At 34.0% G+C, this 26,188-nt stretch overlaps 1 protein-coding gene across 1 annotated transcript in view; it reads left to right on the top strand.

The window, feature by feature from the left end:
* The first annotated feature begins 1,516 nt into the window (after positions 1-1,516).
* LOC149217655 (bifunctional TH2 protein, mitochondrial-like) overlaps positions 1,517-26,188 on the top strand; it is a 56,763-nt gene continuing 32,091 nt past the window's right edge. Inside the window, exons 1-5 of the mRNA XM_089390317.1 lie at positions 1,517-1,738; positions 2,338-2,443; positions 3,689-3,973; positions 4,080-4,488; positions 19,382-19,618. Of these exons, the coding sequence (XP_089246443.1) occupies positions 1,539-1,738; positions 2,338-2,443; positions 3,689-3,973; positions 4,080-4,488; positions 19,382-19,618 (1,237 nt within the window). The 5' untranslated portion in view covers positions 1,517-1,538. The remainder of the gene's footprint in view (positions 1,739-2,337; positions 2,444-3,688; positions 3,974-4,079; positions 4,489-19,381; positions 19,619-26,188) is intronic.

Below are 26,188 nucleotides of genomic sequence, written 5' to 3'. Positions count from 1 at the left end.
ATGGCTTCAGTTATAACTATATGTTTAATCCAACGATGGCAATTATTTGAATCGTCTAACATTTCAATCAGACGGATTATAGCAAGACAGGTGTGACAAGAGGGGAGTTAATTTCATAGGGAACGCCTTACGGCGTAAATATATATATGAGCTTAGGTTAGAATAAAATCAAATATTGGATAAAAAAACACCTGTATACCAGATTAAAAGAAAAGAAAAGAAAAAGAGATTCTTATTTACCTATTTCCCAAATTAAATATATTAAAGTGACATGTTCCTCAGTGCAAAATTCCATAAAGATTAGACATACCATTCACTCTTATTAAATCATGTAATACTATATATGAGCTTAGGCTAGAATAAAATCTAATATATATATGAGCTTAGGTTAGAATAAAATCCAATATTGGATAAAAAAACACCTATATACCACATCAAAAGAAAAGAAAAGAAAAAGAGATTCTTATTTACCTATTTCCCAAATTAAATATATTAAAGTGACATGTTCCTCAATGCAAAATTCCATAAAGATTAGACATACCATTCGCTCTTATTAAATCATGTAATACTATATATGAGCATAGGCTAGAATAAAATCCAATATATATATGAGCTTAGGTTAGAATAAAATCCAATATTAGATTAAAAAAACACCTGTATACTGCATCAAAAGAAAAGAAAAGAAAAAGAGATTCTTGTTTACCTATTTCCCAAATTAAATATATTAAAGTGACATGTTCCTCAGTGCAAAATTCCATAAATATTAGACATACCATTCACTCTTATTAAATCATGTAATACTATATATGAGCTTAGGCTAGAATAAAATCCAATATATATATGAGCTTAGGTTAGAATAAAATCCAATATTGGATTAAAAAAGGCTTGTATACCACATCAAAAGAAAAGAAAAGAAAAAGAGATTCTTATTTACCTATTTCCCAAATTAAATATATTAAAGTGACATGTTCCTCAGTGCAAAATTCCATAAAGATTAGACATACCATTCACTCTTATTAAATCATGTAATACTATTTATGAGCTTAGGCTAGAATAAAATCCAATATATATATGAGCTTAGGTTAGAATAAAATCCAATATTGGATTAAAAAACTCCTGTATACCACATCAAAGAAAAAGGAAAGAAAAAGAGATTCTTATTTACCTATTTCCCAAATTAAATATATTAAAGTGACATATTCCTCAGTGCAAAATTCCATAAAGATTAGACATACCATTCATTCTTATTAAATCATATAATACTATATATAAGCTTAGGCTAGAATAAAATCTAATATATATATGAGCTTAGGTTAGAATAAAATCCAATATTGGATTAAAAAACCCCTGTATACCACATTAAAAAAAAAGAAAAGAAAAAAAGATTCTTATTTACCTATTTCCCAAATTAAATATATTAAAGTGACATATTCCTCAGCGCAAAATTCCATAAAGGTTAGACATACCATTCACTCTTATTAAATCATGTCTAGGTTAGATTTTTGCGAGTATTCAGGAAATACGGGTTTCCAGGTTCCATGGCATTCCCGAAAACTCTTAATTCGCTGAACACGATGGGAGGATTGAGCAGTAGGTTATGGGCAAAGTTCAAGAATGATGCAGTTTTTGCACTGTATAGTCCTTTTGTGATAACTTTAGCGGCAGGGACACTCGAAAGAAAGATTTTGGAGAATTACATTGACCAGGGTTATTATTTTCTGAAAAAATATGTAGAAGCGTAAGATCCTTGCAGTGCAGTTTTGTTTTTATTTTGATAGGAGCTGTCTAGTTTTATGGTTTTAATTTTGAATAATTGGTATATAAAATTGTTATTAGTATAGATCTATCTTAAATACAAATGTAGTATATGTTTAGAAAGATCCAATTTCTTTACATGCAAATTTTTTTATTAGTAGATATTATTTAAATACAGATCTAACATGAATACAGAGGGATTTAATTTTTAATTTTTATTTTATTTTGGCGAACATGAACAAAATTTCAACTTTAATGACTGACAAACAACCTTACACATCATACTTGGGCTGCAGAATAAACATCTCAATTCAATCACTTAATAATTAAAATTAATATTAATTAATCTTTTTTTATTATTTTTTGGTTTTTAAGAAATGTTCACCAAAAATATCAGCCATTTCAATTTCATGAACACAATTTAAAAAAAAAAATATATCCTCAAAAATTAAATTAGTTACTTAAATACTAAAATTTCAACTACTTCAGAGATCATGAGGCCCTGAGAAACTTTGAACCAGCCCTTGTTATTCAATAAATGGAGAATTAATTGTAAATAGATGCTTCATTGGTTTGATTTAGGTGCAAGCTGGCAGAAGGTTGCGAAGGCAATAAAGATAATAAGAATCGGAAGGATTCAATAAGACATGTAAGAGAAGAAGCTGTGAAATATGCTCAACAATTGCAGGTAGTGTTATTGGATATATATTTTTGTGAGTGTAGTTTAATTGTTTTATATTTTGTGTACATTTTTATAATAAGATTTATTAGTAATTTTGTTAAAATTTTAATAAAAATTATTAAAGTTATAAATTAAAAGTTATGTAGATTGTATAATTTAAATATTTCAAAAAGTTTTCAATATTTTGAATTTATTTATGTATTTAAAAGTACATTTAAAATAACAAAATGTATATCAAATTTAAATTGTAATTTAAAAAGAAAAAGAAAAAAGCAAAAACAAAATTTAAATGTATTTTAGATGAATTATTATTACTATATAAATTAAATGGTTGGTTAAAGCTCAAAAACATAAGTCATGATAAACATCAAACACTTACCCCATAACACATAGATTACCCAAATTTAAAAAATTCATAATAATCAAGTAAATTATAACTTTATTTTAAATCAAAATAATTAACATATGAGTTTTTAAAAAAACATGTAACGATAGGAAATTTTCTTTAATTAATAAATTTGATATAAAGTAATTAAAAGAGCATAACTAACTTGGAAATAATCTTAACCCTTAATTTGTGAATACTACTATAAATATTCCAACATATTCCATGGAGGTTAATTCTTTATCATCCATTTAATAACCAGTATAAATCCATCTTAATCACAAATCAATTTTCTGTGGTGCAAACCTGAGTGCAAAACTTGAAAAAGGGTTTTCATTTTAAAATATTTGGTCCCCTTGCCAGGTTAATATATATATATATATATCCTATTTCATGGTTAAAATCGTATTTTTGAATGCATAAATGGATTGGATGCATTGAAAATCCTATTAGTCATTTGTATTGTATAGAGTACTCAGAGTAAACTTGCAATTCCAACCAATCTTTGTTGGGTTTCATACAAAATTGACAAAAAGACATATACCTAAGAAAGGACCAAAAAGTAGAATAGTAAAATTACAAATGTTTTAAACATAAGATTTTATTTTTTTCAATTGTTTTATATACTATAAATTAGTTCTTATAGATATGCAAAAAGTTTATTTATGTGTTGTGATATATATTTAAAAAATTAAAAATATGAGTATTATACATCTTGCTCATTGTCAAAAGTGAAAATAGAATTTTTGTTTTTTTAATTAATCCATCATTTTATAAAATTTAGTTTAGTTCACATAGATACCGAAATATTTTATTTATGACTTTATATATGACTGAGATTTTCGATTTGGTGTGTGTTTTTGAAGGATTTAAAGAAAAAACAAGGAATGATTAATGAAAAGGAGTGCTCTCCCAATATGGTGACACTCGAGTACTCAAAATTTTTACTAGCAACCGCTGCTGGCAAGGTGGAAGGAGGGAAGGGGCTAAATCCTGTTGAAAAAACAAAAATACCGGCATACACAATAGCTACTCTGACCCCTTGCTCGATGCTTTATAATTTCTTGGGGCATGAAATTACCAGAGCCTCAGAATCTAATTTTGATCACCCACACAAGGAGTGGATTGAACGGATCTTTCTTCAAGATCAGGTTAATTTTACAACCAGTAGCCATATGTATGTTTTAGTTTTGGTTATATTGTGAATGATTATGAAAGAAAATAGAATATTGATGATTCAAGCTGTGGTTGTGGCAGGGACCATCATTAACAGCTGAAAGGGTGCTGGACAAACTGGCTAAGCCGTTAACTAGGGAAGAGAATGAAGTCCAGGAGAGGTTATATTCTCACGCCTTCAAACAAGAGATAAAGTTCTTTTATGCTATGCCTTTGGAGCAGAGAACTTCGGTTCCCTTATTGAAGCAAGGTCATTCTGCCAAACACCGATATACCATTGTCTCAGACTTCGATTTATCTTGCACTGTCTTGGATTCTTCAGCCGTATTAGCAGAAATTGCAATATTGACGGCTCTTAAAGCTAAGCAAAATGGTAGTGAAAACCCTGTTGATCGCAAGTCATGGTCAGAAATTTGGAATGAAATTTCCATTCAATATCATTCTGAAGAGTATGATGAATGTTTAAGCAAGATTCTGCCATCTCATAAAGGTAAATCATTTTTTAGTTATCTCTTATAATCAGTATAGATTATTTTAAATATGGATGAGCTGAGAGGGATTTAATTTTTTCACTGTGTTTTTTATTTTTTTTATTTAGTTGATATAGCAAAATTTCAACTTTGATAACGGGTTACACATCATATTGGGCTGTAAAATAAGCCTTTAAGCTCAACAAATTTTTAAAACCATAAAACATTTTTGTTTAATAAAAAAAATTAAATTTGTTTTATTGGTTTTTTTCTTTACCAGTGACACTAAATTAAATTTAAAACAGAGCAGCTTTAATGTTGATGGGAAGCAGGATCTGCCCAGCAATAAGATGTTATCATTCATAAAAAAAAGTTCCAGACACTTGGATTTTCTTAGCACATATTCTTACAAAATTTGTTGCCAAGACCAATAAATCATCCTTTTCAGTGATTTCTTATAACAATTTTTTTAGAACCATGCAACTTTTTTGTCTAATGAGAAAGCTTAATTTCTTTGGTAGCCAACCTTAGTCTTGATTAAAAGCCAGATCTGCCTACCAATAAGATGTTTATCATTCATAAGAAAGTTACAGACACTTGGATTTATATTCTTGTAAAATTTGTTAGGGGAGGAATACATCATCCCTTTCAATTATCTCTCATAACAAATTTTTAGAACTATGAAAATTTTTTTGCCTAAAAAAAGTCAATTTTTTTTTCTTAATATGGATTGAAAGCAGGATCTGCCTCCACCAATAGGATGTTATCATACAAAATTTGTTGCCAGGACCAATAAATCATCCTTTTCAGTGATTTCCAGTGATTTCTTATAACAATTTTTTTAGAACCATGCAACTTTTTTGTCTAATGAGAAAGCTTAATTTTTTTTGGTAGCCAACCTTAATGTTGATTAAAAGCCAGATCTGCCTACCAATAAGATGTTTATCATTCATAAGAAAGTTACAGACACTTGGATTTATATTCTTGTAAAATTTGTTAGGGGAGGAATACATCATCCCTTTCAATTATCTCTCCTAACAAATTTTTAGAACTACGAAATTTTTTTTTGTCTAAAAAAGTCATTTTTTTCCTTAATATTGATTGAAAGCAGGATCTGCCTCCACCAATAGGATGTTATCATTCATAAGAAAGTTACAGACACTTCATTTTTTTAGCAGGTATTTTTGTAAAATTAATTTAAATGAAAATTTTCGTTTTTTTTATATATATATATTTTAATTAAAGAAATTATGTCTGAAATAGTTAATAAATATAAGTAATAATGTTAAAAAGTAGACCACTACAATATGTGAGGACTAAATCTTCCCAGCTAACTATTAAATCATATCCTTAAAACTAAATATTATTAACCCATATTCTTGCAAAATTTTCTATGAGAAAAAGATTATAGTTTAGCTGCAAATTTTAATACTCTTCATCACATCAACAAAAAATAGTATAGCTTTAATACGCTTAGTACGATGACTAATGATGTGGTGGATGACTATCTCGGGAGCTCCTTGATAAGTGATCGATTCATTGTAATTCAGTTTGGTAGGGTTACATTGGAGTAAATTTTTATTTTATAGTTGTTTTTTTAATTAATTAATTTTTTTAATTCAAGTGAATTTGATAGTTGGCCGGTTATTTTGCATCATTTAATTATTACAAATTCACATTATTTCTGTTTTTAAAAAATTAATTTAATTTTTTAACTTTATTACACTAAATTTATATATTTTTATTTTTAAACTTTTATTATATAAAACATAAATTAATCAATAAAGTGTTATCTAATTATTACAAGTTTTAGATTTTTGATCAGAATTTGGCGAAACAATTTTTTGTTATTTGAAATTATTTTTGAAAACATAAACTGATTCAAAAATAGGACGTTGGGCATCGTTTATGAGAAAAACCACTCTAGAAATGAGACGACATGAGAAACGTTGTCTTATACGCCTGTTCTTCGTTCTTAGTTTCATTGGCCAGAAACTGGTTTCTTGCGAAATGAATCGTTTCTCATGGTGGATCATGCAAAACACTTATTTGTTTCTCCTAGAACGTTTTCGTTTCGCCTCCTTTCTCAATTTCCTTTCCCAACTCATGTTAACTCTCATTCCTAGTTGGCTTTTTGAGTCGTGCATGCAAATTATTTGCCTTTTCTAGCTTTGCATGCAAACTAATGATTGTGAGTTGTGACTTCCCTTGTGTTGCATGTAAGGTAAGGTTTGAGGCAGATTGAAGCTATATAGGAGAGAAAATTCATCATTCAGCAAGCACACATAGATAAGGCGTAGATCAAAGCAGAGCATGGGTTAGCTTCACGCCCGAACAAGTTAGCTTCAGCGTCGCTGTTCGTTTCCTGGGAACAAAGATCCCAGGTACAAGCAATTTGTGCAATCATATACTTTACGGTCTAGACCAATCTAATTTGATTTCCATAGTTGGCATTCTCTTCATTCTTTGAAGAGAAATTTTAGTGAGCTCCTCTTTCTTTCGGCCTCGTTTGAAAGAAAATCTTAAATCCACTTAAGATTGTTATCATTAACCTTGATTTGGGAATGAAAGTCTATATCTAGTGGTTTCAGGCACATGGTTTTGTTGTTTCGGAGAAAACTAGTGTCTTGTCGAACGACTAGCCCTCTAGGTTTGGCAGCTACCCTAGAAACAACAGCTTAAAGAAATTCAACAATTTCTTCTATGTGCAACAAATAAGAGAAAGATAAAGGAACCAACCTAGAACTTCCGCTTAATCCCTTGTTTGATCTCTCTCCCCCTTGACCGATCTTGCAACTCCTCTCCGTACTTAACCTGCTTGGAGAGTACCTGCACAAGTACAGCAACAAAGAACCGTCAAAGCATCTTGATCTACTACAACATAAACATTACAAAATCAGATATATAATGAACAAATGATAACATTCACAATTGCACAATCATATGGAAGAAAACTTGAAAAACTTTATTAAATAGAAGGGAGAATTATAACCCAGTTGTCTGATCCAGCATCATCCTCCCAGCTTCAATCCCTCTTCACCTCATGAAATAGCAAGATCACACCAACAATATAATGCTCTTTCCTCAATTACAAACTATCAACACTTCCTTGCAATTCACAATATTCCAACCTCCAGATCTCGTAGATGAGGGATCCATTTATAGATGTGTGCAAGGGTGTGAGTCATCTCTAGGGTGTGATTAGTGTCATTGCACTTGTTACAATTGGTTCCACTTGGAGATTTCTTGGATCTCTTACTCATCCCTGGGCAAATTCAGAGAGGCAAGTGGCATAGGAGAAGTTTCTAGAAGATTCCATGAGCAACCACCTAGAAAATTGTCTTGGAAATTTGTCCATCCTCACCCATCGCACCCTATAGAAGGCCTAATCAGTATGCATTGCACCTGGGTAGTGTACCACTCAGTATGCATCGCACCCTGCCAGTGGAGCAGTCAGTATGGTTCAGTTTAGGCCATTTCTAGATGGTTTCTCAGGTGGAACTTTTTGGGAATGATGTAATCAGATGACTATGTTCTTTTAGGGTATAAAACAACTCTTTTAGGGGTTGATGAGCCCTAGTTTATTGACATATAAGTTTGGGGTTGATGTGCCCAAATATGTCTATAACAATTGCCCCCTAAAGCATGAAGTCGTAAATCTTGATGTCGGGTGAAATGCTTTATCATGAGGATCCAAGGTTTCAAACTGGAAGGTGACCTACATAAGTTACAATACAATACATCATCATAATATAATTTTCATGATCTAGCTGAGGGAGGCATTCCCATGCTCAGCTTTATAAATTCATTTCATGTACATAGATCAGATAGTCGTCTGTAGATGCAGACTGGTGATTCTTCAGATGTAGAGTCATCATCCTTGGTTCAGATGACTATCTGTGCAGCGCCTTTGTACATTTGATGTTTTTATATCCCTGAATATATCGCAGCTCGGATGGATGAAACTAGATCCAGGGTCTTCAAACTCGTTCAATCTTCGCCCAATGTACAAGTCAATCCATGTGAAGAGATGTTCTGAAGTCGAACATGGAAAGACATCGCCTGATTACCAGCCAATAATGTGAGCTGTTAACAGGCGCGAGAGGAATCACTGATAATGATAATGACCCTTAAGGTACTATAGTACAATTCACGTGGTGTGAATATATGATCCGATGTCGAACACCATGCAAAATCTTTCGGTCGAAGGTCATTGATGTTAACCTGTCGCCGAAAGTGAGAAACTTGCCATTGAGGCATGCAAGCTTCAAAGCATTGAAATGGGTGTTTCTAAGTCAACTTCTTGGATAATGAGCTGATGTCGACAAGAAGTGACCCATCGTAGGAGGGCCTTAATGTATCCCACATCTACGACATGAAATGAAGCAAATGATTTCTGGAGGTGAAAACGAACTGACGACACAAGGTTCAGGAATGTCAGCCATGAAAAAATGAAGGTTGGAGGTATTGCAGTGGATGAGACATTAACTGGATTGTGGTTTCTCAACTGAATGACTTCTCTTGAACATGTCGGCGACACTGAGATGGATTGGTAGCGTTAACCCCAAAATATGGATGGTATGAAAGACCAATGGTGAGATGACCGGTGAAAGGAATAACCTAACCCGACTCAATCATGGTGATGGAGTGAAAGTGTCATGTTCAAGAGCGACCTGCTACCATAAATTCTTCAAGTTTCTTCCCTTTTTCCCCAATTATTGCTGACCAGTACCTCTTTATTTTTGTCAAGCTTAAGGAGGATAACATATGCTTGTTCTATATTTCGCCCTTCGAGCAAACCTGTCGCTATGTTTTAACAAGTCTAGCGACAGTGAAACTCGGTCTCATCTAGAATGGACAAGTTTGTCGCTATTGTTTTAACGAGTTTAACGACAAGGATAACTCAATCCTTTTCATGTTTAGAGAGTTTGAAAAGGGACGAAAATAACACTCCACGAGTTCTTTTTTGTAAAATAATCCCTCAAGTCTAAAAAAGGATAAAATAATACAAAAGGGATGACTTTTCCGATCACTTTAATGAGCCGAAAAAGACAAGCGCTCGAACTTTTTCGTGAGATAATCCCTCGGGTCCGAAAAAGGATAAAATAATACGGGAGGGATGACATTTCCAATCACTTTAATGAGCTGAAAAGGTCAAGGGCTCGACAATCTTTTCATATTTAACGAGTCTAAAAAGGGTTTAAAGGAGACTCGATAATCTTTTCATATTTAACGAGTCTGAAAAGGGTTTAAAGGAGACTCGATTTTGAGGAACGAGTGGTGTCTAGGGTAGCAACTGGTTCTGGTGAATTTGGAACTTCTCAAAACATGGTGAATTCTATGAAGAGGCTGGCTAATAAGACCACTCATCGCAACTGTTCCTCAAAAGGGGTAAAACAACCAAGTGGAAGCGTATGATCGGCCAAAGGGATGGTGGTGATGAGAGGTACACAACCAAGGTTCAAAAGGCTGATAAAATGGCAATCACAAAGGTTATTTAGTTGAAGGTGGGTTCATTTTTTGACAAGCTTGAACCATGGGGGAACTATGCTTGGTTGCAGTTTTTTATTTTTTATATAAGCTTGAAATGACAAAACTAAAAATTGAAAAACGACAAAACTAAAAATTGAAAAATAAAATTGAAAAATGGAAATGAAAATGGTTTGCATGCCCCCAACATGATGAAAAGGAGAGTCTCTTGTAACCAGATGGGAATCATTGTGGTTAGGCAAGATGGTTTTCGTCCAGAATAGACAAAACACCTCCTTGGCTTCATCCAGAATAGACAAAGGTGAATGGTGTGTCAGACCAATCACATAACCTACAGGGAGACTTATCTTTACAACTAGGTGCGTCCAGAATAGACAAGGGTGCATGCCCCCTAAGCTTCGTTACATTCACCAGATTACTCCTGGATATCGGGTGGATGGAATGAAGGTTCAAGCGATACCGTTGACGTAAAAGGACCATTTAGGGATGATGATTGACTTGCAACTATGCTTGGACTGGGAAATGAAAGCTGGTCAACGATGACAACTTTGCCTTCATGCGGGAAACAATAGCTTCCATGTTATAAACATAGTCACGTCCAAGGAGTAGATTGTAATCTAACAGCCCTTGGACTACCATCACGTTCAGATGAACAATTTTCCCTCCCAAAGTGATAGGTAACTTAGGAAGGATTCCTAATGGTCGACTGGTTCCTTTGTTAAAGCCTAACAGATTTTGTGTAATAGGCATAAGCGATGGCGAACCAAGCGCTTTCCAAGCAGTTGAGGAAAGGATACTCACTATTCCCCTTCATCTATAATAGTGCCAAACATGATCATTTTACGAACTTGTATTATGATCCAAAAAGGTACGTAAGAAGGAAGGCGGGATCTTGCCAGCCAATTCCAATCAAAGGAAGTGACTAGACTACTTGGAGGGGGTACCGAATAAATGGGTGAATTAACCCCTTGAGTTACGAGAACTAGGGGATTTTCCTCCTGTTGTGAAGGAACGGGCGGATTGCCCCCAAGTTCATCAGAATCTGAAGTAACAAAAAGAATTTGAACGGTATCATTCTCACTCTCTTCAGGAAGGGTACGATTATCTGAAGGTGAAATTGGGTCAACTATCACCTCGACCTATTGACTTTGGTCGAGTATAGACTCATAAGATTCACTTTCAGAGAGAGTGGTTTCAACCGACGGTTGATTTAAGTCAGTCAACTTTTCAACTAGTAAAGGACTCAAGGAGAGTTTCTTGTAGCCAGATGGAAGTCGTTGCGGTGAAGCAGGATGGTTATCCAACACTCTTTTGGCTTCATCCAAAAAGGGACAAAGGTGAAGGGCATGGTTCCCTTCACATAACCTACATGGAAACCTAACCTTTCTCCTCTGTTCATGAACTTTACTATCACTAGTTGAAGGTGTGTTACCAACATGATCTGCAAAAGTTGATGACATAGGATGGTGTGAACGGGAAGACCATTCTTTCAAGATCCGAGGAAAGTAAGGACAGTCTCGAGAAAAATGGTCACCCGCACAAATTATGCATGGAAATTTGGCTTTGGGAAGTCTAATATGCAGATTTTCAACAGATGATGCATTCAAAGCAATGGTTGCTTGGTTTCCCCCTTGCTAAATTGGCTTCTTCTTCTTATCCTTCCCTTTCTTCTTCTTCTTAGCCACTTGGTTACTAGTATCGCTATTTTCACCAAGCGAAGAGGAAGAAGGGGAGGGAGAAATAAACGAGGAAGAAGGCGAAGGGTCAACTTGAGGATCAACTGGAGGTTGATTTGATTGCGGAGGAATCACGGCATTTTGAACCACAAAGGTTGAAAACAACCATACTGGCAGGCCAATGGTAAGTCCCGGAAGGGACAATGTAGCCATATAAGGAGCACCGATATTTCCCCAAGAGGAAAAAGGACTAGGATTCCCCTCTAAAGGGATTCCTTGATCAGTGGACTCCGGATTCGACGCCATATGTCTCAACCTAAGATCAACTAAGGAACAAGGATGTTATTCTGATTTCAATTAATTTTAATGACGCTTTGACACAACTTTGCTTTTTCAGTTTTTAAGAGTCGAGAAAAAGCTAAAGATGACTCTATTCCCCTTCGATTTTTAATGAGCCTGAAGTGACAAGTGCTCAGATGGACCTTTTCTTTTAAAGAGTAAAAAAGGAACGAAAGTGACTACTTTGGAAAATCTAGACAAAGGGATTACAAAACCAATCACAAAACTGCAATATACACCTTGGTGATAAATTAAGGAGAAATTACCAAGGACTTATGGATGACAGTCAATCTTCCTAAATGTTGTGTTCAGTGCATTTCGATCAATAAGGAGGTAGACTCGGCTTCCTATGGATAAAGGATATAAGCCTATTATGGTCTCTCAATATATACGCGATGGTACAGGGAGCACAAGTCCATGCTAGCACTTGTCGTATCAAGGAGGAGGAATCACCCAACCTTCAATGAAAAATATAGTTACTAGTTTTAATGACGTCGGAACACGTCTCTAGCCTAGACCTCTAGATGTGTTGCGTTAAGTTCCAAAGCATTGTTAGGTTCATTGAAATTTATTTTGAAGTTGATTTTGTTTAAAGTTTGCCTTTCAATGGTTCACCGCGTGATGTTGATTTTGAAATTCCTAAAATGCAACCTACAAAGATAAACAATCTTTGTTTATTTTGAGCAATGAAAATCCTAGCTACTAGGGAAAGAAGATTACAATTCTTTCAAACAAAGAGAAAAGAGCACACACTAGTGCATTTTCCTAAATCATTTTTCGCACACAAACTACAAAATGCTAAATGCAAATGCATGTATTTGTTTTCATTCCCCTTAATGTGAAAAATTCCAAAAAGGAAAACTAAATGTAGCAAAGATCTGAAATATTTTACTCAAAGCGACATTTTCGACAATTTCTTTTTCAAAAGAGAAAGGAAGACTAAACGACACTTTTCAATTTTGAATAAAAATGCTTTTGACACTTCGAATTTAAACAAATCAAACCAAATACATAACGAAAAGTACAATCAACTATCCAGGGAAGGAAGAATCCACGACACTTCTCTTTTCGACACAAAATGACAATTACGACACTTTTTGTATCAAAGCGACAGATCGATTTAAGCAACTTTTTGACAAAGGATTGTAAATGATGAACAAATACATAAAAACATTCACTAATCCTAATCTAAAGGAGGCTGATCTATGTGATGCAAGTAGGCTTCAGTAAGGAGGTACTGTTCATAAGCAGCAAAACAACTAAACAAAACTGAAAACAAGGTCAAAAACCCCCAATTTCTAGAATGGAAAAAGGTTTAGTCAGTCATCGCACCTGGGCTTCATAGAAACAGGGATGCATCACACTTACTACACTCAGGAGGTGTGATGCATACTGGGTTACAGTGACAGACAGTGCGATGGGCCAGGGAGCACAACTGAAGTGGGTTTTGGCTCAGATGTGCAGCTGTTTTCAATGAGTTAGGCTGAGCTATGATGAACAGTAAAGAGCAAAGTATAGAGGGAGGTCTTGAGAGGTTACTGAGCTACCAAAAGGGCATCTAGAATGCTTGTAAGTCCAATGTTTAATTCATAAACTAAACCAAAGATTGACTGAAGCAACATTCATCTACTATGAAATTGCAGAGCAAGAGAAGTTCAAAGGCTACCTGACTAACTTCAGGCTCTATCTATAGTTTATAAAACAAACAATAACAACAAACAAACATCTGTTCTTCCCCAGTGGAGTCACCAATTTGTTTCGGGGAAAACTAGTGTCTTGTCGAACGACTAGCCCTCTAGGTTTGGCAGCTACCCTAGAAACAACAGCTTAAAGCAATTCAACGATTTCTTCTATGTGCAACAGATAAGAGAAAGATAAAGGAACCAACCTGGAACTTCCGCTTAATCCCTTGTTTGATCTCTCTCCCCCTTGACCGAGCTTGCAACTCCTCTCCGTACTTAACCCGCTTGGAGAGTACCTGCACAAGTACAGCAACAAAGAACCGTCAAAGCATCTTGATCTACTACAACATAAACATTACAGAATCAGATATATAATGAACAAATGATAGCATTCACAAATGATAACATTCACAATTTCACAATCATATGGAAGAAAACTTGAAGAACTTTATTAAATAGAAGGGAGAATTACAACCCAATTGTCTGATCCAGCATCATCCTCCCAGCTTCAATCCCTCTTCACCTCATGAAATAGCAAGATCACACCAACAATACAATGCTCTTTCCTCAATTACAAACTATCAGCACTTCCTTGCAATTCACAATATTCCAGCCTCCGAATCTCTTAGATGAGGGATCCATTTATAGATGTGTGCAAGGGTGTGAGACAACTTTGGGGTTTGATTAGTGTCATTCCACTTGTTACAATTGGTTCCACTTGGATATTTCTTGGATCTCTTACTCATCCCTGGGTGAATTCAGAGAAGCAAGTGGCATAGGAGAAGTTTCTAGAAGATTCCATGAGCAACCACCTAGAAAACTGTCTTGGACATTTGTCCATCCTCGCCCATCGCACCCTATAGAAGGCCTAATCAATATGCATTGCACTTGGGCAGTGTACCACTCAGTATGCATCGCACCTTGCCAGTGGAGCAGTCAGTATGGTTCAGCTTAAGCCATTTCTGGATGGTTTCTCAGGTGGAACTTTTTGGGAATGATGTAATCAAATGACTATGTTCTTTTAGGGTATAAAACAACTCTTTTAGGGGTTGATGAGCCCTAGTTTATCGACATATAAGTTTGGGGTTGATGTGCCCAAATATGTCTATAACATTTTTGGCCCATGGTTTTATGCCAGTTGTATTTGGTTGGAATGAAGCCTATAGATAGGCTTACTGGTCTCCATGTAAGTGTACCAAGCACCAAGGTGCCAAGGGTCAAGCAGGAGTTGACAATAGCATAAAAAAGAAAATCCTAATTTAATTTGTACTTTAATTAAATTGGGAAATAAATAGTAATTCGACATCTTATGACAACTTGTAATAGTTAACTAAGTGAATTTGACTTAGTTAGCTCAGTTAATTCGAGTTGAGGGTCTAACTAGAGCTATGTAGAGTGTTTCCTACAATTAGGATCACTAGTTGACTTTATTTTGAGTTAACTAATTAATTCAATCCAATTGAGATAAACTCAGTTAAACTAGTTCCAACCGTTGGAGGAATTAGTGGGAGATCCAGTAGTGAGGTGTAACCAGCTGTATGGTGTGTAACCAACAACAGTGGGGTGTAACTTACTGTAGTGGGGTGTAACCTACTGTAGTGGGGTGTAACCTACTGTAGTGGGTTGTAACCTGGAGTAGTGGGGTGTAACCTACTGTAGTGGGTTGTAACCTAGAGTAGTGGGGTGTAACCTACAGTGATCAACGAGTAAATTGAAGATTCACTCATAATTAACTCATTCATGTTAGATTAGAGAAATATCGAGTTGAGATTGGAGTTGGAGTTTAGGACAATGTACTATCAGTTGTAAAATCATCTAGTAAATTGAAGATTCACTCATAATTAACTCATTCATGTCAGATTAGAGAAATAGCGAGTTGAGATTGGAGTTGGAGTTCACGACAAGGTACTATCAGTTGTAAAATCATTAGTGTATTATGCAGTCAAAAGAAGGCCTAAAATAAATCATTCCTTAATAGAAGGCCTAAAATAAATCATTCCTTAATTAGAAAACTCACTAATTTTAACAATTCGAATTGCTTTTAAAAAGAGGAATGAAGGCACAAGTTTAATCATTTTTTTGATGAGCACGAGTTGGTGAGACCATGCAAGAAGAAGCACAAGTTTGTGTGTGGAGCTTGTGAGTGCAAGGAAGTAGGAGATTAGAAGGATAGGAATTTGGCTAAGTATTGGCCAAAGGCAGTGAGTGAGGCAGATGATAGAAAATACTTGTGTAGGTTGCACAGAGCATATTGTATTCATCCAAGGCTTTCCTAGGAACCAATGAGATAGATAGAGACAGTGTAGAGGTTGCTCGATCTTGAGCAAAGCATTGTAATCTTCTCATGTTTTGTGATTAATGCAATGTACATATAGTAGGGGTTTTTAGGTGTGGATTTCCCCATAAATTCATTGTGTTATGTGTGATTTAATTTTTTCTCTTGTATGCTTTGTGATTTTGCAATCGTTTAATTGTTTCATTGATAAGTAGAGTAGATTCAAGTCTATTGTTTTAGTATATTACAATTAGCAGTTTGAAGTTACAAGGAATTTCTACATGGTATTAGAGCTAGATTTGTATAAATTTATACATAGTATCAAAGCTAGTTTTGTAGAAATTTCTACATGGTATCAGAGCTGAAATCATGATGTAAGAGAAGAATTCGAAGTTGTCCTTGCAGATTGATGGAGCTCTAGTTCAGGGGAGATCCAAAAGACCCTATGTGTAGACTTCTTAGTGGAGCAAGAATTCTGCAAGTGGGAAGATTAATGAGACAATGTTTAATGACACAAAAGGTTGTGATCATTGATATTGGTATATTGAGGAGCAATGAAATTTCCCTCAGGGAGATTGAGACTTAGAGGGAGTCTAGTTTCAGAGGGAGCAACCCTATGAAAGCTAGTACTTCAGAATTTGTGGAGATCATACTCATTATTGCAGTGGTTGTAGCAGCAACGCAGAAGCAGCAATGGAGCAATAGCAACAACAATATGAGTAGATCAAATTTGGCTCATGCATGCAAAGCCTTGAGGAGCAAGGCAGAGACTAGAGACTTGGTGGTTGAGAGGGAACATGAACTACTTTTCAACATGCAGCGTTAGAAGCAGCCTCAACAAGTTGTGGAGTATCCACAATTGGAGAAGTGAAGAGGAGACCAAGTGGAGACATCCACTCAAGAAGAGACCTCCAGTAGGGGGGAATTTCGTGCCAAGTGGGAATAGGGAGCACATGCAACCATACCTCCAGGTGTGAGGTGGGGTGATATGAAACCTTAGTCCAAGAGTTTCATAAATTGGTCAGGATCCATTGAGCCGTTTTTTTTTCTCATGGATCATTACTTTGCTATGAAGGCCCACAATATTTAGTAGTAGGATGATCAATATTACTCATATACTGAGAAGTGCATAGCAGTGTTGACAACAGGGCAGGAGGCTCAATAGCAAAGTCAGCAGTTGTACAATTTTTTCCCAGTAGACACTTGCAGACACAATTGATTCAATTTATTTTGTTTGGATGTTTTTTGGTTGCAGATGTTGCAATAACAACAACAACAATGACAATAGTTGCATGCAAAACATTCCAAAGGTACCAGATCAAGATTGAGTTGAGTTCCTTTCTCGTCAAGAGGGAGTGTTGAAAATAACAACAATAAATGTTAAAAATATAATCTAGAAATAAAATTATAATTTAATTTGTTCTTAAATTAAATTGGGAATTAAATTGTAATTCCACATCTCATGACAACTTGTAATAATTAAGTTAATTTGATTTAGTTAGCTAGTTGAGGGTCTAAGTAGAGTCATGTAGAGTGTCTCCTACAATTAGGAGCACTAGTTGAGTTTATTTTGAGTTGTAATTATTTAATTCAGTTCAATTGAGTTAAACTCAATTAAACTAGTTCCAACTAATGGAGGAATTAGTGGGAGATCAAGTAATGAGGTGTAACCACCAGCAGTGGCGTAACGAGTAGCAGTGGGGTGTAACCCACTGTAGTGTGGTGTAACCTGCAGTGATTAACCAGTAAACTGAAGATTCACTCATAATTCACTCATGCATGTTAGATCAGAGAAAGACCCAGTTGAAACTAGAGTTCAGGGATAGTGTACTATCAGTTGTAAAATCATATAAATTAAACAGATGGTGCATGTAGTTAGAACAAGATCTAAAATAAATCATTCATTAATTGGAAAACTCACTAATTTTAACCATTTGAATTTCCTTTAAAAGGATGAATGAAGGCACAAGTTTACTCATTGTTTTGGTCAGCACGAGTTGGTGAAACCAAGCAATAGGAAGCACAAGTTTGTGAGTGCAAGGAAGTAGGAGCTTGGAAGGTTAGGAATTTGGCTAAGTATTGGCCAAAATCAGTCAGTTTAGGAAAATGATAGAAAATACTTGTGCAGGTTGAGCTCAAGGTCGAGCAAAGCATATTGTATTCATCCAAAGCTTGGCTAGGAAGCAATGAGATAGATAGAGATAGTGTAGAGGTTGCTTGTGTTTGAGAAAAACATTGTAATATTCTCATATTTTTTATTAATGCAATATACAGATAGCAGGGGGTTTTACCTCTTGCTTTCTCCATAAAATCATTGTGTTATGTGATTAAATTTTTTCTCTTGTATGTTTCGTGGTTTCATCGATCAATTATTGTTTCCGTTGATGAGTAGAGTAGATTCAAGTCTATTGTTTTAGCATATTACAATTTCCAATTTGAATCTACATGGAATTTCTACAAGTGTGAGGGGCGAAGGGTTGAGCAGGGTCTCCCCAACCAATGTATGGACAAGGGTTGAGTAGGGTCTCCGCAATCAATGTATGGGACCAAGGGTTGAGCAGGGCTCCCTATAGCCTTGGTCATGGTTTTGGCTAAATCTAATAGGAGGTTCTCCTCTTTAAAATCACTCGAGATATGCATCTAGCCCTAATTCTTCAAAATCACCCAAGACATGCAGCTCGCCCAAATTTTTGCATCTGTATAATTATCATTTATTTCTTAAAATTAAATCACTTTTTATGAATGTTTTTTTTACAATTTTACACATGAAATAAATGTTTTGTTTTATAGTGTTCACCTTTAATCTTGTTTTTTCTCTCTCCCCATTTCGCCCAAATTTTTGCATCTGCAAAATTATCATTTATTTCGTAAAATTAAATCACTTTTTATGAATTTTTTTTTACAATTTTACACGTGAAATAATGTTTTGTTTTATATGGTTCACCTTTAATCTTGTTTTTCCTCTCTCCTCATTTCTTATATGCGAAGCCTCCAAATTCTATTTCTCGTTTTCTATTTCTGTTTTGTTTCTGTTTCTAGTTTCAAATAACATAAAGATCCAACACTCTAAAAATTTCTTAAGGCATTGGAATTATGCAAAATTCACAAATGAAACTAATAATTCCAACAAAATTTTATTAAATTTTAACAAATTTCAGGCAAAAAAATATTTCCAGAAAAACTTCAAACCATCCAACAATTACCGTACAACGACTTATAAATTGACCAACATATTTGATTGTATGAGAAAATCAGTCCACCTAACCATCTGAATTATAAACCAGAAACATATGTAAACGTATGTATTTTTTGAAATGACGATTCTTTGTTAACCTGCTCTGAAACTATTGATCTAAAGCATTTAATATTTCTTTAAACTGTCATTTTATAAATGCTTAATGTGTTTTTCAACCTTTTCATAATAACTTGACTTTTGTTATTATGCTTATAGTGAATCCTTTAGATTATCAAGCTGTATACAAATTTATGGAGCTGCTGTCTCAAATTGAAATGGAAGCAAATTCCAAATTTGTTGAATCACATTTTTTCCGAGGCATTAATACAAATGATATAGAAAAGGCAAGGGAGCTCAAGCAGATCCTCCAGAAAACAAACCGTTCACAGGTTGACATGCATGTAATTTCAGTTCGTTCGAGTGGAGATATCCTCCGGGCAGCCTTTTTTACAGGTACCTGTATCTTATACCTTTCGTTTTATTGGTTACATTTGGTTTTACCTTTAGCATGGCAATAGTTTATGGTCCTTGGTTAGTTTTTGTTTTGTTTTTAAATAGTATGAAGGTATTTTATGTGAGTGGTTTTGGACTTAAAGTTTTATATTAGTTTGAATTTTATAGTTCTTTATTTTTTGAAGTTATTTTTTTTAATTATTCTAAATGAAAAGATGGTCAATTCAAGCAAAGTAGAGTAGTTATGAGATATATATTTTGATAATTCATGAATAATAAAATATTAATGAAATTTAATTATTTTTTTTATATATTAATAGTAATTAGATATGATATAAGGGTTTTTAATTTCATATGATTTATATTATTATTTATTTTTATTATTAAGATGTTTATTTTTCAAATTTTCAGGTTTTTAGAAACTTTAGAACAGTAATAAATGGTTTTTTTTATATGGGATGATTATGTAAAATTTGGGAATGCTTTTAATGTTTTTTACCAATTTCTTGTTAAAAATAGGGATGTCTAGACACCAGTTTTTAAAAGAAACTTATGAATGTCTCATAAGATCTTCAATTTTTTTGGGAACTTTTAGTTCTCATGGCTATTTGACCCCAACATGGGCTAAACCAAGTATCTAGTAAGCTCATTTTGGTACCAATTTAATGGCTAACTTGGCTATTAAAGTCCAATTCAATGAAACAAATGAAAAAGTTTCTAACCTTAAACCTGTGTTGACATGGCGAAAATGCCCATTAGTAGATATAGTATTGCCTGATGTAAATTCTCAATTTAACCTAACAACATTTGGTATAGGAGATTCATCCCTATTGAGTACTCCTTGATGTAAAGTCTCAAATAAAATTTACATTGTTTGGTAGAGGAGCTTCATCCGTATTTTGGCCCAATTGTAATTGTTGTAAATGAATGGGTATGGGGTGATTGAAATGCATCTTAGTGCAATATTAACTAATCTAGATATAGAAGAGAAAAACTATTCTACCCTATCCTAGTAAGGAAAAAACTAAGGAAATAAATAAAAGATAAATTATGGAATTCATTCTTGCACCTCCACACCAATTAGTTGTTAAGAAAAAGTGAAAAAACTAGAAGTAATGAATGGAACACACAAAATAAATAGTATGACTTAGCAAGAATTTCATTAATAACCTATTGATCAACTCAAAGCAATAATATCATAAAAGTGACCAAAAGCAAAGCTACAACATTCACAAAAAAATAGTTTGTCAAATGAATAATATAACTTTACAATAGTGAAGACAAGGGGGCTTCACTCAATGAACCTATGACATATCGTCTGCGTTTATAGCATACTAAATAATACCCCTAATTTGACTACATATTGGAAAATACCTCTAAAAATCACATTATTTAACCCCCTACCAATATGAACCCAATACACCTCCCCAATTCAAAAAACCCCTACTTTCATTAGATATTGTAGGTATCTATTTTTTCATTAACATTTTTTATACCCCTTTATATTTTTTTATTAATTTTGAGCTCCATTTTTTATACCCATCAATACAAAATCCCTTTACCCCCTATATATCCCTCAATATATTAAGTCAATTTTTCCTCAATATATATCCCCCAATATGAACCCACATGGTATGGTGTTGCTTCCTAGTAAATCCCCATGAGTGAAAATGCCAATACAAAAAGTTGAAATTAGTTCATTGCACATAAAATGAAATCATTTCTTTTCCTAAATTACCTTCAAGACTTCTTTTCATTTTAAATTTCAAAAATAATTCCAAAAAATTATAAAAAACGAAAGTCCTTTCTAATGATTGTTATTTGATATATATATATATATATATAATGGTTTCTTAGAACTTCTATACTTACAACTCTTGAACTTTCCTAATTTATATTTTTCCTACTTTATATTATACTTTCCTACTTTATATTATACATTACAATTGAAGGCAAATATTATGCATTTCCTTTCAACTTTATCCTTAAAGTACATGATTGATACTTCATGGTAAGAAGAGACTCTTAATATTTTTCTAAAAAGCATATTCTTTAATGTAATTTTGTAGGTAGATGAGTCGTAGGACAAGATGCCCATGTCTTTTGTTAATGTGACCAAAAAGGAGCTTATTAATTTATGATTTTTTGAGGTAAGTACTATGTGCTCCTTAAGATTGCTTTTTTGAGCCATCCCCATGCAATTTTTTCTAAAATACATTGTTTTTCCTGGATTTATTAGAATCTAGTTTTAGTTGACCCGAGTCTCCAATTTTGTGTAGTCTACACTTTTCGATTAATCTTTTAGGATTATTCTTTTAGTAAAAGTGTATTGGATTCTAGTAGGGTCGCTAACCTAGTTTCTTAGGTCCTTTTCTAATTTCTCTCCATTATTCTAGTTGTTTATAAGTGTTGCACAATTGATTTGGTTTTCCTTGTTGGTCATTTTTAGGATATTTTTATTGTGCATTTGAATTTTTTTTAGGTTATTTTTTCACATTATCCCTAGCTAGATGTACCTCGAGTTCTATTTTTTTGCCCTTGATTTCGCTCAAAAATGTAATTATCTAAGTATCTAGGTCCTCGAATTCCTGTAGATTAATGAATAATTATGTCAACGTGGCATGTAATTTTTCATATACTTCATTAACATAGGATCTAAATTCAAAAATGCTTGTCCTATACCTTCATAATGTCTTACTTATTATTCTACGCTCTTGACTTAGGATTTATAGTCTTATATTTCTTTAATTATGGCTATAATATTGTGTTCAAAGGCTTGAGTGAATGCCACCCCTGTTGATAATATGGAAAATTGATCTACTCAGATATCCACAACCATACGTGTTTTTGTAGTTACTAAAAGTGTTAGAGCACTAGAAACAAAAAGCCTCTTTATAGTTTTCTCACTATTTTTCCTTTAGCTTTGTAAAATCTGAAGGAGTTAAGGCTAGCTACTTTGCTGGATTTAGAAGTAAATTCTCTCAGTCATAGTTCCCCTAAAGGAAAGTGAGATTCATTCAAGGATGTGCCATAAGATAAATTAGGAGAATCAATATCTATGGGGTCAATATTTTGGGCCTCTTCTTGGACTTTCATGTCCTCTGCGTCATTCTTTCTACTTTCTTCCTCAACAAGCTTCAATTTTTCTTCATGTTCTTTCAAAGTTTCATCTTGTCCTATTCTTTATGTTCATTTATTTTCTTCTTTACTTCTACTAATACGACCATGTTTTATTGAAGCCTTAATGCTTCATATTATTTTCCTATTCCTTCTTTCTTAGATGTTGCCTTATTTGTAACTTTATTTTCTACTGATTCTTTCTTTGACCTTAAGATACCTCACATCCTAGAAAGGATTTTAGCATAATCAGTGGCCCTTCTCCATATTTTTTTATCCTTCCAAAATTCAATTTCATATGGCCATCTATATTTATAGACTTGACAATATTTATTGACAACTTTTAAGGGGTAGGGTCTATGGAATCTCTTCTTCTTGAAGTAGAAGGTTGCCAAGTTTTTAAATTCTACCTACACTTCTTTTCCATCCTTAGAATCATAGGATCCCACATAGAAAGGAATTGGTGGCTTTGATAGGTTTTTTCCTTAACGAGGGATTATCCAACTCCATACACTAGAGTATGGTATGCCACTTCCTGTAGGACCGCTTATCATGTACAAAGTTTTAGAATAAGTGAGGGGGTTTGGCTAATACATACACCATGCTGTAAGCCCCATGTTCTAATACATATCAATCTCAATTTTTTCCAACTTCCTACATTTATTTTTTTGCCATACAAGGTACTAGAGGATAAAGTAGTAAGTGGAACAAGAGAATAAAAAAATGTTCATAGATGTTGTGATAGTGAATGTGATATTTGTGTTCTTATATGTCCTAGAAATATACATGAATAGGTGGATCATTTCCATTTCTAACCCATGCTTGGGAAGGCATGTGCTAAACATACTATGTCCAACAAATAGGATGACATGTGGAAACTAAGATGCTTCATTGGAATTGTGCATTATTCTACTAATATGGTATCCTTTAGGGAGTCATAAATGATGATAGCCTACTTGAATTTATAGCCAATTCTCATGATTGTGTGAATTAGAGGAACCCGTGATTCTTTAGAGTTCATAGCACTTCTTCTCCATAAATTCTACATATAAGTGTTGCAACAAATATGTATGGGATTCTAACCATCACAATGGGATAACTACTATATTTTCTTCATGATATTCTATAACTTGTTCCCTATAACCCACCAATTCTTCTTCTCTTATTTGTAGTTATGAGGAAACTATAGTATCCAATCATCTTTAAGTTCAATTTTTTCCATGGTAAGCTTGTAGCATGTGTTTAATATTGAAGCCCTGAATTAGGAGATAGCCTTTGCATGAGTGTCTTTAATTAATTTGTTGTCTGCATCCACTTAATGAATGATTCACAAGAATGCATTTTCACATGGGAAAACAAGTGTGTAGCTACCTTATGGAGTAAGAGGCATTTTATCATTTGGCACAAAAAATGGTATTAGTCATTGATCTAGGTTGTACAAGGAATGAAATGAAATGTAGGAAGGGAAATGAAAGATGCACATAGAGAAATATAGTATAAAGCACAATAATATAGTGAAATCACAACTTCTATTAATAAATAAAACAATAGAATATAGAATAGAAAATAGTTGTAATGGCGGTATCTTATCTTTGAAGAAAGAGAGATGGAAGTTACACTTATTTGCAAAAGGCTATTATGGGAGGACGAAAGAATGGTTATTTAACACACATAAATTATTGGAATTATGATTATACTAAGGGGGCGGTGGGGGGGTGAAACAATGTAATGGCCAATTTTTAACCAGTCAAAAAATTTCAATGCATATACAATTTGAATCACATCAACAACATAAGAATACACCAGATATGGATGAAAATTATTTTATTATAAATGATATTGTAGGAACAAACCTACTGTTACATTGATTTACTAGCACTAACCTGAAGGAAACATCGATCCCCTGAGATGATTTATTGGCACCAACCAAAGGGAGATAACAATCCTCTAAAATGATTTACTGACACCAACCAAAATGAGACACCATTCCCTTGAAATAATTTACTAGCACCAAATAGAAGGATACACATGTCCCCTAAACGGATACAATTATGTGTTATGCACTACACGATCTTGCAAATTTACTAACTTTGATCTTTTGTGCATTGGACTTTGTTCTTATTCTTCAAAATCCCATTTTTAGAATTTATATAGCATTCTTTCACACTACAACCAACATCAAAATTACAAATTTTATAGTGTTTAACTGGAATTAGATTGAACATCTTCCCTACTAAGTCACCTGTCTTCCTTAGGCTTCGTTTTTAGACTTCTTCTGCACTCGATCCCATAGAACTCAAATTTATCTGTTCTTGCCATAGTACTTTGTTGCCACCCACAGTCACATTTCAAAACTTCAAACCTCTCCGGATTAAGTTATTTATACCATATTATGACAACACATACTTGGTCAGGGGTGACATGCCATGGGGAGCCAATCCATATGACTTTGAATATTTTTCTATTTTCATGAATGAAGATCTAGTCTGAATGACCTGAATAAATCTTATTTTCATGGTTCCTTGGCCCCCAAGGGATAATCTCTTGAGAACCCATGACCACACGTCATGACCATGTTCAAAAGTGTTTCAACATATCTAGGATCTGGGTCCACATGTATATAATGAATATATTGATATCCATATGTCTTGTTTACGCAAGTTACTTGAGCATTGACTCCAACTCTTGGGGCTCAACTATCATCCCACATGACCTTGTGTTGGGACAATATTATTAAATGATTAGTTTTAATGGATATAAAATCCAAGTCGACATTAACAAAGGCAATTTGAAAATTCCTAGATTTCTTTTTCTTTTTCCCTTTAGCTCTAAGTGCTAAACATTATCCTCTCATGACTTAGGATGGGACTGCGGTCTTAAGTTACTCCACTAAATCCATAGTTCGAGTACTTATTGGTCAAACACACTATGTACATAGGAGGATCACTAGATACCCATATTTTTTTCAATTCCTCTAGCTCTAGGTGTTAAATACAAGCCCTTCATGAATTGGGATTGTAACCATAGAATTACATCACATCTCTAATGTATTTGAGGTTTGGACTATTTTTTAATTGATAACATTGAGTTCACATCCAGATTACTGGATGCCTAGATGAATTTTCATTTACTTTTTAGTGTGGAACCTTGAACAAAATGGAACTTTTCTTTAATTGCCTCCTTTAAATATGGAATCCAAGTCAAACAAACAAACATTTAACTCAGTGCATTCCCAGATGGCCAGATATTTGGACTACTTCAAAATATTTTAGCTCTAAAATGGGACCCACAATTTTCCAAGTCACTTTCCAAATCACCTACCACTTTACTTGCTAAGTCACCTTTTATGACTAGCCCAGGCTTGCAACGTGTCTTGATGGTGACATGTACTTGGCATGAGTCACTTTCCAATAATCCATTTAGTTGGCCAAAAAATCCAATACATCACGCCAC

Source organism: Pinus tabuliformis, chromosome 1_1 (genome assembly GCF_031772625.1).
Source record: "Pinus tabuliformis cultivar Carrire ecotype Pingquan chromosome 1_1, CPIR1, whole genome shotgun sequence".
Lineage (NCBI taxonomy): Eukaryota > Viridiplantae > Streptophyta > Pinopsida > Pinales > Pinaceae > Pinus > Pinus tabuliformis.
Note: the sequence above shows the minus strand (reverse complement) of the source record. Positions and strands in the feature narration are given on the sequence as shown.